Source organism: Martes martes (genome assembly GCF_963455335.1).
Source record: "Martes martes genome assembly, chromosome: 2".
Classification (NCBI taxonomy): Eukaryota; Metazoa; Chordata; class Mammalia; order Carnivora; family Mustelidae; genus Martes; species Martes martes.
The window spans coordinates 193,215,777-193,233,067 of NC_137889.1; the positions used below are offsets into that span (position 1 = coordinate 193,215,777).

The 17,291-nt window shown below is 38.7% G+C and overlaps 1 protein-coding gene across 2 annotated transcripts in view; it reads left to right on the forward strand.

Annotated features, from left to right (window-relative positions):
* The first annotated feature begins 3,786 nt into the window (after window positions 1-3,786).
* STAP1 (signal transducing adaptor family member 1) overlaps window positions 3,787-17,291 on the forward strand; it is a 43,517-nt gene continuing 30,012 nt past the window's right edge. For both annotated transcript variants that reach the window (XM_080796774.1, XM_080796773.1), the window contains exons 1-2: window positions 3,787-3,988; window positions 12,892-12,963. In XM_080796774.1, the coding sequence (XP_080652900.1) occupies window positions 3,869-3,988; window positions 12,892-12,963 (192 nt within the window). In that variant the 5' untranslated portion in view covers window positions 3,787-3,868. The remainder of the gene's footprint in view (window positions 3,989-12,891; window positions 12,964-17,291) is intronic.

Consider the following 17,291-nt stretch of genomic DNA (forward strand, 5'->3'; position numbering starts at 1 on the left):
AACATATAACTAGAAAAACTCTTATATCTTAGATGCAACACTTTGTGCTAAAAATTTGTTAGCAAATTAAACCACTCTGACAGAGCTACTAATATCACTTCTACAACAGTGATTCCTCACCTTTCTTTTTTTTTTTTTTTCTGGTTCCAAAAGACCTAGTAGAAATATTTTCTTGAATAATAATGACTCACCATGGCACAAAGTATTCCACATAGTTCTTAAAATTAAAGCTGTATTCTTCAGTTATTGGTTGTAAACACAAATGTATTTGTGTTTGTAAACACAAATTGTAAACACAAATTCAAATATCTCCAAAATTTACTGCAGTGAATTGTGATGAAAATGGCAGAAGGCATCAATAAACATTAAGTAAAACAAAGGTCAGAAATTTAGAGGTACAGAAGATGGTTTGGAGGTCCTATAAAGACTTACTGATTGAATCAATTCTAATAAGTGGATGATAAAGTACTTTAGAGAAACTTAACTATTGTAAAAATGTGCATTCATTTGAATTACATTATAACATAAATGTCTCAAAAGAGCACTGAGATTTTGGTGTTATACGAGTTAATCTTATACTCCATTCAAACTTGCTGCACTGTATTAGCCACCTATCTGATGTATAACAAACTCTTGTGGCACAGTTACTGATGATGGCTATAATAATTGCACTTAGTGAAGGTGTAGTATTTTGATGGTACCATGATCTACATGGCAACAAAAGAATCCTATGTCAACCAGTGTTCACACATATCAGAAAAAAAGAAGCTTCTGCACAGCAGAGGCTAAAAACTCCCAAATTAGAATTAGATTTTCTAGCTAGAAGTTATTCATTTAACAAATGGTTACTGCAACCTATTTCTTATCAACTTCAATTTCAATACAATCCCTGTATTTGAAAAACTCAGTTTCCTGTTGATACAGAATATATACCAATAACTAAAATACAACAGAACAAATATTATAATAAAAAAATCTGTAAGGTGCTATGGAAAGCAGGATGAGAGCAATACACTTTCTCCCTGGAGATGGGGGAGGCTTCAGGAAATCTTAGCAGACAAGGATATATTCAATGGAAGCCTTGAAGGATGGGTAAGAAGTGTCATTTTTAACAGGAAGAAGAGCATGCAAACAAGATATATAGTGATTGGAAAGTTATGATGAGATGGGAGATACCATGAAATATTGAGAGAATTGGGAGTAACTGAAGTTCCTAGAGCACATTGTTGGGTGTTCAACATTTAGTGCCAAATGACAAAAATGAAAGAATGACTCTCAAAAGCAGTGAGAATCCATCGAAGTGTTTTAAGCAGGGGAGTGACTTGATTAGAGTGCATTTTAAATGAATCAGAGAAGAAAAGTGTGAAAAGTAGACAACTGAGAAACCTATTACAGTTCTGGAGACAGGAAGAGAAGAAGCTGTGAGCCCAGGTAAGTTAGATGGTTTGGTCAAGGGCTCAGAGATGGTTAATAGCAAAATTGGTTTTTCTCTCTCTCTACACCCAAATACTTTTTCTACTATGATTCCTTACCTACAAATCCATTATTCACCGCCTAGAATTTGAGGTATCTCTAAGAGCATTTCCATTGTAATGATGCAGTTGTACTATGATGTTGGAAACGATGGACAGGTCTAACTGGCTAATCATGTTTCAGCAGGATTTTTGCCAGCTTGGAGTTGTTTTTTTCAGGAGACGTAATTTGAACATTGGTATATCAACAATTAATGTAACTTGCAAATCACAAACCAAAGCAACTTAAGTGGATAAGCTCATTTTTCTTTAATCTTGTTTATTTTTTAAAGGTAAGAGAGACATAATTAACTAGATGATTATTTCTCAGAAATATTGCTATGTTTGCATTTCTCAGAGGCATTCTTTTCTCCCATGAAACACTCTGGCCTTAACGCCAGTGACTGCTTTTCTCATATTCCAACTACTGCTAGCTCCCAGCATCCTGCCTCCCTCCCCTTTCTCTTTCCATTCTCAGTTCTCATCCCTCCTATCCTTTCCTCCCTGTTACACCAGCTACCAGCTCCCAAAAGGTGGATTAGGTCATTTATCAAAATCAGGAGGTTTTCCTTTGTCAATCAATTCATTTTCCTATTACATTGAAACTAAAAAATGGCATGGCTTTGTCTCAAAAAAAAAAAAAAAAGCTGGACTTATATTTTATCATTAGAAGGTTTGAGTAATAGGGGTGCCTGGGTGGCTCAGTGGGTTAATCGAGCCCCGCATCGGGCTCTCTGCTTGGCAGGGAGCCTGCTTCCTCCTCTCTCTCTGCCTGCCTCTCTGCCTACTTGTGATCTCTCTCTGTCAAATAAATACATAAAATATTAAAAAAAAAAAGAAGGTTTGAGTAATAATAGGAAGCAGGTCTTGACTTAATATAAAAGCAAAGGAGTAATTTTAAAGATTTTTTTTTTTTTTGACAGAGATCACAAGTAGGCAGAGAGGCAGACAGAGAGAGAGAGAGGGAAGCAGGCTCCCCGCTGAGCAGAGAGCACGATGCGGGACTTGATCCCAGGACCCTGAGATCATGATCTGAGCCGAAGGCAGCGGCTTAACCCACTGAGCCACCCAGGTGCCCGCAAAGGAGGAATTTTAAATCTTCAACTCCCAATTTCTGTTTCAAACTAATTTCATTTTGATGATACATTTAACACTCTCCTCTAGTTTACAAATAATGGGTCTGTATTGTTATACCTCACTTTGTAGACAGTTTGGCTACACACATCTATAGATGCATACCCAATGGATATCCATACTGGTTGGGGGGGAAACCATGTGATGTCTCCCCTAGGAAAGGAAGAAGAGGCTGCAGATTCCTGCCTTATTTTGAGTTCCAGAAATCAGCTGGTCTAACTGGGGGGAATGCTCAGGCCTCATCTATACTAAATCTAGAGTAGATCTGAAATACAGAAGGTGAAATAAAAAATGGTGGAACTTCTCAGGATCCCTGCAAAACATACCAGTGTTCTACCCACTGTTCCCTTCTCCCATCATTTCTTGCACAGTGCTGAGCCAAATCCCGTCTCTCTCAGACCCTTTTTCACATGCAACGACTGAATGAATTTTGGACCCAGGGTGGCTCTCTAAATCACACTAGATAATTGTACAGACCCCATCTATGCATCATAGCATCAGTGACCCACAACTCAGAAAGCACAAAAGAACAAAATAAAAGTGTGAAATATTATAGTTTTCTCTGCCAAACACATTTTGCCAAATATCAACTGGTAACCCACAAACTCAAAATTCTTACTGACAAAATATAAAAAATCCCATGTTCCCATACCTGTGGTTTGTATTTAGAGGATCATCAAAATGGGCATAGGATAAGGAACTCCATTAAAAAAAAAAAATGTAAGCAAGCTCAGTCCTAAAAGATCAACAACACAAATAGTAGTAATAAAATTATCCTGTGAAGTGATTTTTAATCAAGTGGAGTTAATTCAAGTCTTGTCTTCTAGGGATGAAAATGGAAAGCAATAAAACAAAAAAAGGTGGAAGAAAACAATGTGACCTTGATGACTCCTCCAAAGTCCATAATGACCGCATTGGTTCTTTTCATCCCCTGGTGACGTTAATCTTCTGTTTATTTTGCTACTGTAATCCTATTCTAAGTTTACCAGAAGTTGCCCTTTCAAAGTTGGTCTATGCCTGTTCTTTCTCACCTTATGAAAAGTAAAGGAAAAAAAAAAAAGTGTTTGTGTGCGTGCATGTGTGTGTGTGTGTGTGTGTGTGTACTGTTGGTGGTTAAATATCGAGTTGGGACTTCCTCTTTGAACAGTTGCTTTTTCCTCTCACACAGGAGATCTCATTTTGAGACTGGATATAGTTGAAATCAAACGACACACTGAGAGGGTATGATGGCTAAGAAACCCCCGAAACCAGCCCCTCGCAGGATCTTCCAAGAAAGGTTAAAGATTACTGCTCTACCTTTGTACTTTGAAGGGTTTTTGTTAGTCAAGAGGTCAGAATACCAGGTAAGTCCATAGATGATAACGTTAAACTAGCGGTTTCTGTCTTAATATAAAAGTTATTTCATGGTGATTTGATATGATGTGACAAGGTCCTCCTTGTTTCTGTTGCGATTAAACCTTCTTCCTTGAGCTCAGAAATATGATGCCAATTTTGCACAATTTAAAAACAATGTATGGCTTAAACTCATACATGTATATATGTTTGTGTTATATGTAATATAACGTTCTAGTGTTGTTACTAATGTAAAAAAATTTAATAAAAGCCACATTTCCAAAGAATTTATTTAAATATTACAGATTTCAGCTTAGAAGTTAAAATGTTTCCTGTATTTTTTCTGCAATTTTCTAGTATGCTTCCACAATGATGTGTACCATTAAGATAACATATTATGACTGAAGCTAAGCTGTGTGCTTCTACTCTCAGTTATTTGAAGTTTACAAATAATGATAAAATTATTTTTAATAGTTAACTTTTGTAAAAAAGATTATGAAAATGATAAAACTGATACTGTTAGCATTATGCATAGTTCTATATTCTAGAAACATTAACATAGTGACTTGGAAAGCTAATATGTAGGTACAGTATGGGTAATATGTAAACTAAGCAACATAAATACATTTACTCTAAGAAAATGCAGAAAGTGTTTCATATTTTTAAAATGTAAAAATGAAAACTTATAATTAGTTAAAATCAGTTTTTTTAATACTAATTATGGAGATTTGAAATTAATGGAAGAAATAAACATGAAAGTGCTTGTTACTAACAAAAAACGAAATAATTAAGTTAGGTCAAACTTTATGAAATTTTAATAGCAACAGAGTAGAAAAAAATTAAGTGTTTCAAGGAATGTCATAAGAAATGTCTAATAATGGTAATAAGATATATTTTCTGAAGATTTATTAACAGAAAAATTGTGTGTGTGAAAATATCTGCAATAGCACATTCGGGGTTTTTTGCAAAGACATGGTAGTTTACATTCTGTTATGGGTGTTAAACATGTATTAGTAAATTTGGCAGCTGCGTGAGAATATTTTTCCCCTTCTTTATGCTTTCAAAGTGAATTCTATCTTGTTACAACAGGTTAGCCACGTTGTTACACTTTGCCAGGAAACTGGAATTGGGAAAGCAAAACTTCTAATTTGTAATTTAAATTTGGTTATTCATTAAATATCTATCAAAGTATTCATAATAACTGTTCTGAAGGGTTTTTAAAAATATTGAAAGAAGGCATTTCACTGGTATGGTTAACAGAAAAAGGATTTTAGAGTCAGTAAAATATGTCTTTACCTAATGGTTTTGCCACTTAGACAGCTTGTGATCTTGTACAAGTTATTCTGTCTCCTTGAAGTTCAATTTTCTCAAACTATAAAATGGGAAAAATACAACTTACCACACGAGGTACTATGTCTGGGACACAACAGGTGCTCAATTAATGTATTCATTTGGGCAACGTTTATTGTATGTCTCCTATGCACCAAGCATCATACTGATTTCTAGAGAATATAAACAACACAAAGACCCTACCTTCAAGAGGCTTAGTTCATGGTAAGGAGGAATGACCCCCTTACCTGATTGCTACTCTGCCTGTTCTTAGTATGCTTTGAAATGGAAAGACTGACGTATAGGTATAAATATTTCTGATGAAATTAGGTTGTGTTTCCAGTTGAATTCATAGCAACGTGTCTTTTACTCGTATGTCAAGGAGAAGAGAGCAAGAAGACAACAATAATGTCGACTTATAGGGTGGTTTCAAGGGTTAAAGAGATATATAAAATACCTTTACACTAGAGATTAGATTCATTCTCTTTGCATTTCATTATTGGACAAATTTTTCTTAACATACTAAAATCAGTTTTAAGTCCATAAGTACAGTTGACCCTTAAACAGCATGGATTTGAACTGCACAGGTCCAATCCACTTACACTTAGATTTTTTTTAAAAAGATTTTATTTATTTATTTAACAGAAATCACAAGTAGGCAGAGAGAGGGAGAAGCAGGCTCCCTGCTGAGCAGAGAGCCCGATGTGGGGCTCGATCCCAGGACCCTGAGATCATGACCTGAGTCAAAGGCAGAGGTTTAACCCACTGAGCCACACAGGCACCCAACATTTTCTTTTCTCTAGCTTACTTTATTATAAGGACAAAGTATATAATACATATAACATATAAAGTATGTGTTAAATGACTATTTATGTTACTGGCAAGGCCTCTGGCCAACAGTGGGCATTTGAAGTTAAATTTTTCTGGAGTCACAAGTGATACACAACTTTCAACTGTGAAGGAGGGTCAGCGTCCCTAATCTTCCCTGCGTTGTTCAAGGGTCAACTGTTAATATGGCTCAAAGGAGAGCCACAGGGGTAGAGTACTAGAAAACAAAAGCGGGGAGAAATAGCTAAGGAAAATAGTGGGATTTCCAGGCAAGCAGAAGTAAAGGGCCAGGGAACCTTTGAAAGTGAGGGTGAGTCAGGGGTAATAAAAGGTTATCTTCAAAGAAAATGGGCTCGAAGAAGTTGGGAAGCTCTGCAGAACATTCAGCTGGGGTCTTTGCTGAAGTAATTAAAAACATTCAACTAGAGAAAATATAACCGAGAAGTAACCTACTCTGTAAGGAGATCACACATTTAGAGGTGTTTCTTAGCTGTTTGGTGACAGGGGCACTTTTAAGAATTTAAGGAACTTTGCCCCTAGGAAAAGGTGCCAACATATACCATTTTAAATGCAATTTCAGAAAGTCCATGGACTCCAGGTCAAGAACCCATTAAAAATAGATAATCTTCGGGGCGCCTGGGTGGCTCAGTGGGTTAAAGCCTCTGCCTTTGGCTTGGGTCATGATCCCAGGGTCCTGGGATCGAGCCCCACATCGGGGTCTCTGCTCGGCAGGGAGCCTGCTTCCTCCTCTCTCTCTGCCTGCCTCTCTGCCTACTTGTGATCTCTGTCTGTCAAATAAATAAATAAAATCTTTAAAGAAAAAAAATAGATAATCTTCATGGAAAAGAGAAAATCTTTAAAGAAAAAAATAGATAATCTTCATGGAAAAGAGAATGTGGGAAGACTTACTTAAGCCACCCTAGAATTTTGGAATTGATCAGGAATTGATCAATTGATCAGGAAGATTTATTTGATAATAAGAGGTATTAAGTGCCACAGCAGGACTCCAGTATAAACACAGTTCTTGCAAATGGGGCAAATTCTCATTTTTCTGGAACTGCTTGAAAATAAGAGAAAGCTTGGGCAATATCTCATAGTTTCTTCAGTCTGTGATATGCTGAAATTAAAAACAGTGTGTATACTATATCTTATCAGCCTGAATATAAGAATGTGTTCAATGTATTTCATTCAAAATTGTGTTCTTCAAAATTAATTTTTAAAATATTTACATATCTCTCTATGATATGTAGAGATCTATACCAAGGTATTGATTATTGAGATTGATATTTATAGATGACTCAGGTTATACTGGTATGTTCATAAGAGCTTATCAGAAACTAAATCAGGACTATGATCTCTGCATTCTGAATACAAGTTTGATCTGTTCTTAGGTTTGTAGCTGTGGTTTGAGTTCACAGGACCTACTGCTGTTTGTAATCTTTCTTTTCCTCCAGGCTGCCTTGACTATCAACTCTGTGCCTTTGTTCTTGCTTCTTCCTGCATGTAATAAACCCTGTTTAATCCTTTCCATGAATCTGAATGTTTGTTTACCAGTAAAACTTTTTTTTTTTTTTAAGATTTTATTTAGAGCTGGGAAATGAGCAGAGGGGGAGAGAGAGGGACAAGCAGACTCTGTGCTAAGCACGGAGTCCTACCTAGGGCTCCATCCCAAGACCCTGAGATCACGATCCGAGCCAAAACCAAGAGTCAGACACTTAACCGACTGAGCCACCCAGGCGCCCCAATCAGTAAAATTCTTATTTTCCCCTGATTATTTCTACTCAGTTCATATCATTCTCTCATGACTGAACACCTCTGTAATTTTTCTTTTATTTATTTTTTATTTATTTATTTGACACACAGAGAGAGATCACAAGTAGGCAGAGAGCCAGGCAGGGCGGGGGTGGGGGGAGCAGGCTCCCTGCTGAGCAGAGAGCCCGATGTGGGGCTCGATCCCAGGACCCTGGGATCATGACCTGAGCCGAAGGCAGAGGCTTTAACCCACTGAGCCACCCAGGTGCCCCAAGCCAAACATCTTAATGTAGTTTTCTATTTCTCTATTTCAGACAATAAGAAAGCACTGTTCCATAGTATTTGTGAATGGCAATGAGTTTCACTATTCTGGCTCACAAAATATGCTCCCCTTCTCATACATAAGCCCATTAAAAAAGATCTATTTTGGAGATTTTTAGATGCCACCACTGTCACACACACACACATACAAGTCACCATTGTGCAAAAAATGTCGTGTAGATAATTAAAAATTCAAAGTACATGCTAATAATGTGAGTGATGAGACAATGCTTTTTTTAAAAGTGGTTAACATTTATGGAGCGCTTGCTATAACCCAGGTCCTGTGGGCTTTATATACAGTATTATTCCATTTAATCCTTAAACAACTCTAAGAAACAAGAGCAGGAGGCTGGTGTCTATCTCTGTTCTTGGTCGCTTTACAGTACACCCTCATACAGGAGACACGTGGTCATCATCATCATCACAGTTATAATTCAGCACTTTTAATACATTCACAAAGTTGTACAACATTACCGCGATCCAGTTCTAGAACATTTTCATCACACTAAAGAGAAACCCCATTGTCAGTTACTCCCACTTCCCCTGCTCTGTGCCTTTTTATATCCATTTGTGGGGATTTTTTTTTTTTTTTTGGCTCCAAGTATGAAACCAACTAAAAATTAAGACACAGAAATCCCACAAAGATCAGTTAGGTACTTTTATCATCAATAATATCTAACGATATGTGGTTCAGATTTATGGTCAAAACAACACTAACACCTTAGCCCAGATTTAGGTAGGCTTGAGCTACCTTGAGTCACTCACTGACTCAGTTTGAGTCACAAGAATGACCTTCTTTTTTTTTTTTTTTTTTAAGATTTTATTTATTTATTTGACAGAGAGAGATCACAGGTAGGCAGAGAGGCAGGCAGAGAGAGAGGGGGAAGCAGGCTCCCTGCTAAGCAGAAAGCCCGATGCGGGACTCGATCCCAGGACCCTGAGATCATGACCTGAGCTGAAGGCAGCGGCTTAACCCACTGAGCCACCCAGGTGCCCAAGAATGACCTTCTTGAAGGCCCTTTGCTACATGGCAGGACCAGAGTAGACAACCCACTCCTTCCCAGTAGGCTGAGCAGAGAGAAGACAGAAAGGGGCTACGTTGAGCATTTTGTTTCCCAATCTCACCTATTAGAGTCTTAGTCCCACTGTCTGCGGAGGAGATCACTCCCTTGCACGGTGCAGCGTAGATCGGAGGGCATAAGAAGGCGGCAGAGAAACCAGACAAAGTGCTATCGCAATGCCAAGAACAAACACTTGGTATATGAAAAGAGGAAAATAAAAGATTTTCTGATGGGGCCGAAGGCAAGGTTTGTTCTCTGGCCTTATTAAACTGCTTGACTCTGAAATATTAGGCATCTGGATTTCAGATAAGAGGAAGAATCTATTTGCTGTTTCATAATTGCTCCTTTGGAGGCCTTCTATTGGGTGATCCTTCAATCCTATGCCCCTTTTTTTTTTTTAAACATTTACTTTATTTTATTATTTTTTTAAATTTTATTTATTTATTTGACAGACAAAGATCACAAGTAGGCAGAGAGGCAGGCAGAGAGAGAGGAGGAAGCAGGCTCCCTGCCAAGCAGAGAGTCCGATGTGGAGCCGGATCCCAGGACCTTGGGATCAGGGCCTGAACCAAAGGAAGAGGCTTCAACCCACTGAGCCACCCAGGTGCCCCTCCTATGCCCCTTTGAATGGGTCTTTGTTAATTTGTTCTTGGCCCAGGAGGCATTACATTATAGCCAGCTGTCAATTAGGAGGTAGGATGGAGTGGAAAGACCACAGGTCCTAAACAAGGACACTTGCGCCATGTTCCAGCTCTGCCCCTGAGGTAGATTGCTATAGTAATACGACCAATTCGTTCAAGCCTCACTGTATGCCTTTCCATTTGAAATGTAACTTTTCCGCTCTTCCATAAAGAGATTGCGTTCATTTTCCTACCTACCCCTTGAAATCCGGACTGGGTCACACTTTGGTAAATGTGACAAAAGCAGATTAGAAAGTACTCACCCATTGGGTCTTGCCCTCTCTTGTTCCTGGGAATCCTTCTGCCAGTATGTGAACAAGTCTAGGTTACCTGACTGGAGACAAGACCCTAAGGAATGAGACTACAGTTTTCTCAGTGCGGGGTTTTTCAACACCAACAACCACTTCTCTGTTTCTCTGGACACCAAGTGGGTATTCAACAATTCAGCTTAATTCTGACACTACCTATCCAGACTTAGTGCAGACCCCGTAGCTTAATTAAGGGCTCAGTCCCACAAGGCTGCCCTCCACTTCCATCACCAAGTATAAGTTCCAGGCCTCCCATAATTCTCACCAACTCACTGTAAATCAAGAGTGCTTGGGCGCCTGGGTGACTCAGTCAGTTAAATGTCTGACTCTTGATTTTGGCTCAGGTCATGATCTCAGGGTTGTGAGATGGACCCCTGCATCAGGCTCCCTGGCAGTGGGAAGTCTGCTTGGGACTCTGTCTCTTCCTCTCCCTTAGCCCCTCCCACTGTTGGCACTCTCTGTCTCTAAAATAAATAAATCAATCTTAAGGGAAAAAAAAAAAAGAGTGGGACGCCTGGGTAGCTCAGTTGGTTAAACAGCTGCCTTCGGCTCAGGTCAGGATCCCAGCATCCTGGGATCGAGTCCCGCATCGCATCAGGCTCCTTGCTCAGCAGGGAGCCTGCTTCTCCCTCTGCCTCTGCCTACCACTCTGTCTGCCTGTGTTCACTCTCTCTGACAAATAAATAAATAAAATCTAAAAAAAAAAAAAAGGAGTTCCCATGACTCCCTCCTAAGATTTGATAATTTACTAGAATGGTCCATAGCTCTCAGGAAGACACTTTACTTATATTTACCGGTAAAGGATACAAACGAACAGGCAGATGAAGTGTCCCGAGGGCAAGGTCTGGAAGCCCACCTTGATCCTGTCGGTATTAGTTGGGCTGCACGACCCTCTTACCACGTGAACATCTTCACTAATTAGGAATCTCATCAAATCACATTGTTCAAGAGTTTTTATGAACCTTAAATCTCCCAGCCCACCCACCTTTTTCCCCAGAGGCTGGTGGGTGGGGCTGAAAGTTCCAACCCATTAATCAGTTGTTGTGCGGCCTGACCTACCCTGAAGCTATCCAGGCATCCCAACCGACGTTAACTCATTTGTATAAATTCAGGTATTATGTAAAGGGACTCATTATGAATAACAAAAGCGCTCCTGTCACTCAGGAAGTTCCGAGTTTTAGGATCTCTCTGCCGGGAACTGGGGGACAAAGACCAAATACATTTCTTCTTGTATCACTCTCAGCTTTGCATTCCCAGCTAAGACCCCAGGCATGAGAGTGAGGACATCCTAGAGCAGCCACAGGGAGGTACACCCAAAGAATCATCACCAGACACTGGACGATGAGAAACAGAAAGCGTTTGCTATTTTAATCCGCCAAATTTTAGGGTGGCGTTTTACACAGTAAAGACTAACTAAAATAGCACCTTATCGGGCATGAAGAAAAAGGGGGGAAAAGTTCTACTAAGAACATGAGAGAGATGGTCGTTGTAATTCAAAAATGAATTTAATTTTGAGCTTTCAGGGAGCCAAGGTAAATAAAAACAAGATGGGTTATAGAGTTCCCATTATTTGAGAAAAGACGTATATAAATTCCGAAGAGGTGACAAACATTTTGCTGGTCAAAAAAAGGATAAACAATGTTTCAGTATTAAAGAGACACAAAGTACCATAATATATAAAAGAATCTCCACATTTTATAAGCACAAGAAAAAAATTTCATGTAATTCCCCTACATTAATTCTCAATATAAGTTAAGATAATCCACATGTTATAAAAATTGAGCTTATTAAACCCTAAAGGAAGGAATGGTCATCCTGTTTATGAAGCTGGAATTTTTAAAAACATACTTTTGGAAAGAGCTGGGTATGAAGGTTAGTCTTTAGATGTGGAAGGATTTTATTCTCAACCCCCTCTTGCCATTCTTTTGTAATACAGCCAGTCTTCATATAAAATGTAAATTCCCCTTATATAAATAAAGTTTCACTTGAGTGAAATGAGACTAGGTCATATAAATTTTTTTAAACTTAAAAAGTTTTATTTCTTTTTTTTTAATTTGTATTTTTATAGAACCCATATAATGTGAATGTAGAAATAATGAAATTCGGACTTCAAAGTTTAGATTTGATGATGTTAAATTATTTTTATGATTATGAACTGTTCACATTGCCTTTATTTATATAAACATATACTATTTATTGAACCCAAACTATGAGCCATGCACTCTAGGTGCTTTAGATTTATCAATCCATTCAGCTGCCCTGGAATGTAGATATTTAATGCTTGTCCTATCCTGGTCCCTTAAATGACCCCTCTTACAGAGACAAACTTCCACTGAAACCTACATAAAAAGTCAAGTGTCTTAAATCAATGGGGAACGTTTTGAAAAATGATCTATTTAAACACATATCAAATTACATCCTTACCTCACATCTTATGCTAAAATAAATTTGTGAAGGATTTAATCAAGAGCTAAATGTAATATTAAGCCATAAAATTAGGTGATTTATCTCAAGATAAAGAAGAACCTTGTATCAAACAGCAATTAAGGAAGTTACAAAGAAAGTTACAAAGAAAACTATTAATAAAGTAGTTGAATATGCCAATGAAATAATGCTTATAATTTATTTCCCACAGGAATATAAACATTACTGGACAGAGCTAAGAGGAACTACACTTTTCTTTTATTCTGACAAAAAAAGTCCAACAGTGAGTAGTAAAACATATTCAGCTGATTCGATTTTTCCTAATATGGACTTGGCATATAGTTCTATTTATTTGGGGTTTTCCGTCTTCTGAAAGTAAAGATATTCTAGTAAAACCAATTCAAATAAGAACTTTTATTATGTCTGTGGGGGCTATCAGGTATAAAACCCATGGTAAAATTTCCAGGGAACCTGGGAAAAAGGCATAAACTCATGTCTTTAACTTTGCATTTTTTTTCTTTTTGATCCCAATAATAGAACTTAGTTGAAACGTGAAATTTTTATTTTATTTTTTAAAGATTTTATTTATTTACTTGAGAGAGGGGGAGCGCGTGCACGAGCACAAGCAGGGGGAGGGGCAGAGAGGGAGGGAGAAGCAGACTCAGCAGGGCTCTAATCCCTAGACCCTGAGATCCTGACCTGAGCTGAAGGCAGATATTTAACGGACTGAGCCACTGGGGTGCCTTGAAACGTGAATATTTTAACCAGATATCTGAATACAACTTGTTTATGCCAAGGGATAACCTTAATTTCCCCAGCTTTTTATCTTGCTGTAGCACGCAGTTACCATCTGAAAGGAACTAGATGACCCCCAAAGCCTTATAACATAAAATATGTCATAATTTAATTGTCCTAGGGAGACAGAAACATAAGGACTTCTAAGAGCTTAAGCATGAGAATAACAATAGATTCTGGGATTCATTTATTAGTAGTAATTTTAAATGATTGATTTATATTTCAACTTTCCCACAAAAATCGAAAACACTGTATTTCATTTTTCCACAAATAAAATGTAGCATTTTCATGCCAAACGCTTGCCTACCTTGGAATGTTATGCCCATCAGAGATTTTACAATCTAGTCACTTGTTGAAACACTTTGGACCATGAATGTAGTAGTTCCCAATTCTTAGAACCTCATCATTACCTGTCCCGATGTAACCGAAGGGAACAGAAAAAGAGCCTTTGTGATGTTTTCCACCTGGAGGCTTTTCAGGGCCATTTCAGGGCCATTCCATAAACTCAGTAGAAGTCATTTAAAAAAACAAAACAAAACAACACAAAAAACCAAAAAACAAACTTAAAATAATCACCTTGCTCCGGAATTCTGGATAGGCAAGACTTGTGTAAAGGTGTTTCCAAATACCGTCATAAATTTTAATAAAACGAATTCTGCCGTCGTGCCTTCCAACTGCTTACTGATGTCGGTAAACCCGTGACAGCCCCTGCCCTGCACCTTGCGTAGCGCACGTAAGTGGGCGAGCGAGCCACTAGTCACTGCTCACTCGCTCCCTGGCAGGAGGCCGTACCACTTAGGGATGGCAGCCTGCTCTCAGGCTGACTGCCTGGGTGTTTATGATGGCCCTGCTGCCATGGACTGTGGGGTTGCAGGCCAGTTACCTAACCTCTCTGTGTCTCAGTCTACCAGACAGGGAAGTGGTGGGAAACAGAGGACGTCTCCAATTGGGCTTTTTTTTTTTTTTTTTAAAGATTGTATTTTTAAGTAATCTCTACAGCAAACGTGGGGCTCGAATCCCCGAGATGAAGAGTTCACGCTCTACTGACTAAACCCGGCAGGCGCCCCTCAAACTGGACGTTTTTGAAGGAAGTATAATGATGATGCTATATTCAAAGCTGTGGACAGGATGTAGGAAAACCACAGAGGGTAGAGCAGAACTTTGAGGCTAGTAACAGCACCCCACTCTTGTGCCCAAGATGCATTTAAAAAAGTGGGAGAAGAGTGAACAGAGGTGTGCAAAGATGAGTGTGTTGAGAGGAGTATGACCTTTGCCTGACAAGCAATTGTATGGGGTCATAAATAGCTCATTCTCCTCGGTCTTCTGATCTGCCAGTGTTAACCAGGGTTCCGCCCAACAGGAAGTCAGATGCTGTCCACATCAGTCTCTGTCCTGGTGCATTGCACTGTGTGGTGAGGGGATAAAAGTAAACCGAGAGGACCAAATAAAGGTCTTGTCCAGCACGCGTATTTTCACGTCTCTAAAATTAGGATGGAAAGGGTAGTCTGTGTCACGAGGTTATCAAAAGGGTTAAACGGGGTAGTGAACGTAAAGACAAGAAAATAGCTGGCACATAGTAAGCATTCAGACGTTTTATAATTTTTTTAGTTTTTTAAAATTTTACTTATTTGAGAGAGAGAATGCACAAACCAAGGGATGGGCAGAGAAGCAAACTCCCCGCTGAGCAAGAAGTCTCACATGGGACTTGATTCCAGAACCCCGGGATCATGACCTGATCCAAAGGCAGACGCTTAACTGAGCCACCCAGGCACCTGCATTCCGACATTTGATATGCGATATCGCATCTAATTCTCGTAACAACTCTAGAGTGGCTACTGTTTCGGTCACCACTGACAGATGAGAGTCGTCAAGTTTCAGGATTCAGAAGTTGCACAAGGTCAGCGGATGAGAGGGGGTAACATCCAGATCTCGCCCCTGAGCGAGAATTCTCAACCATTACGCCATGAAGAGACTGTTACGATGAAATACCGCAGAACTGTCCGTCTACCAATTTTGTTAAAAGAGGGTTCAGGCTTTAGGAACCGTGCTGGGTGACGGTGTCAGGAGAAAGCACAGAGATAGAACGGGGGAGAGGTGTAGATATTAAGCGGTTCGTGGGGAAGAATTTAAAGTTGCTTTTATTTGAAAGGCTATCAGGAGGTCGTGTGACAGAACCCATGAATTTGTTTCATGTTATTACAGAGAAAAGGGGGCATCGCTTCTCGGCCTTTTGGCTAAGATCAAGTGTACAGAGAAAGGGGACTGGGGCCGATGGATGGAAATTCTCTAGAGAAAAAACTGTGGCTTAAAACAAGGAAAAACTTGCTAGAGTGGCATAGGAGGCATGCGTTTCCTCTTGTTTGAGATATTGTTTGAGGATGGCTACATGGAGGGATGCCCTGAAGGAGAGTCAGACATCAGATGGCAATAGATTAGACAGATGACCTTTAAGGCTCTTTTCAACACTACAATTTAAAAAAAGGATAGAACTTCCCTTTCTTCTTATCAACAGATCAGTTTACAGCTCTCTATCTAATATGCCCACTTCTTCCTCTGTTGCCTCCTTTTTTCTTTTTATTTTATTTTTTTAAAAGATTTTGTTTATTTATTTGACAGAGAGAGACAGATCACAAGTAGACAGAGAGGCAGGCAGAGAGAGAGGGGGGGGGAAACAGGCTCCCCACCAAGCAGAGAGCCCGATGCGGGGCTCGATCCCAGGACCCCGAGATCATGACCTGAGCCGAAGGCAGAGGCTCAACCCACTGAGCCACCCAGGCGCCCCTGTTGCTTCCTCCTTTTGTCTCAGCAAAATTCACTTAGCTCGATGTAGACAATCCATCAGAAAAAGATCTTGTGTAATTTGAAATTCTGTCTTGCTTCCCTTATGCCTTCCCTTCCATTCTAAATAGCTCTTTGTTCATTGAAAATGAACAAAATTTGGCCAACCCAAATTTCCCTTAACTTCATCAACATAGGAATAGGTCTGGAAAAAAATTTTACTTATTTTTATGCCTTACTTTATTCAAAAAAATAAAATGAGACCTACAAGAACATAGCAAAATAAGGTATATTGGGCAAAACAGAGGAAAATATAAGGAAGTCAGGAATGAGGCTAATTCAAAAAAAAAATTATGCCATAAAAACTTTACTGCACTTACTGGAGGTAGTTCTGGTCTAATACTAGAAAGCAAGTCTGGCCAGTTGCATACAGACCAATCCATATACACCACTTGTTCAGAAGAAGTATTTTTATTGTATCAGGATAAGATAGGAATTTCTTAATAGGATCCTCATAACCAGTGGCATGTGATAAATGTTGAACAGCATTCCGGAAAAAAATTGTGTATATGAATATATGTATATAAATATATTATAAATATTACTGATAAAAAGAATGTGTGGCACACAGTCAAAAAAATAAAATACACAATATTCTTTACTGTAATTTCCATATAGGCAATTGATTCTCACAGAATACTTTCATTGATTTTCTGAACTCGGGTCCATAGCCAACTATGATTGTAATTCAATTGTGATTTGACAAGTGAAATTGTTTCCAATCTGCTGTTTCCCTAATAAATTTATTGTCATTAAATATGACGTTTGACATGAATGTTGGCAATATTTTTGTTTACATTAATGAATAAGAGGAAAGCAAAGTAATATTTATGTATGTCACCTCTTTGTCAATGACATGGGCAAGTTCTCTGAGTAACAATATTTTCTGAATTATGGAAGAATATTTTGTCAACTTTCTGTTCTGTTAACAATGAAAAAGTTTCAGACACAACAAATTTTAAAGTTTCACCTGCATTA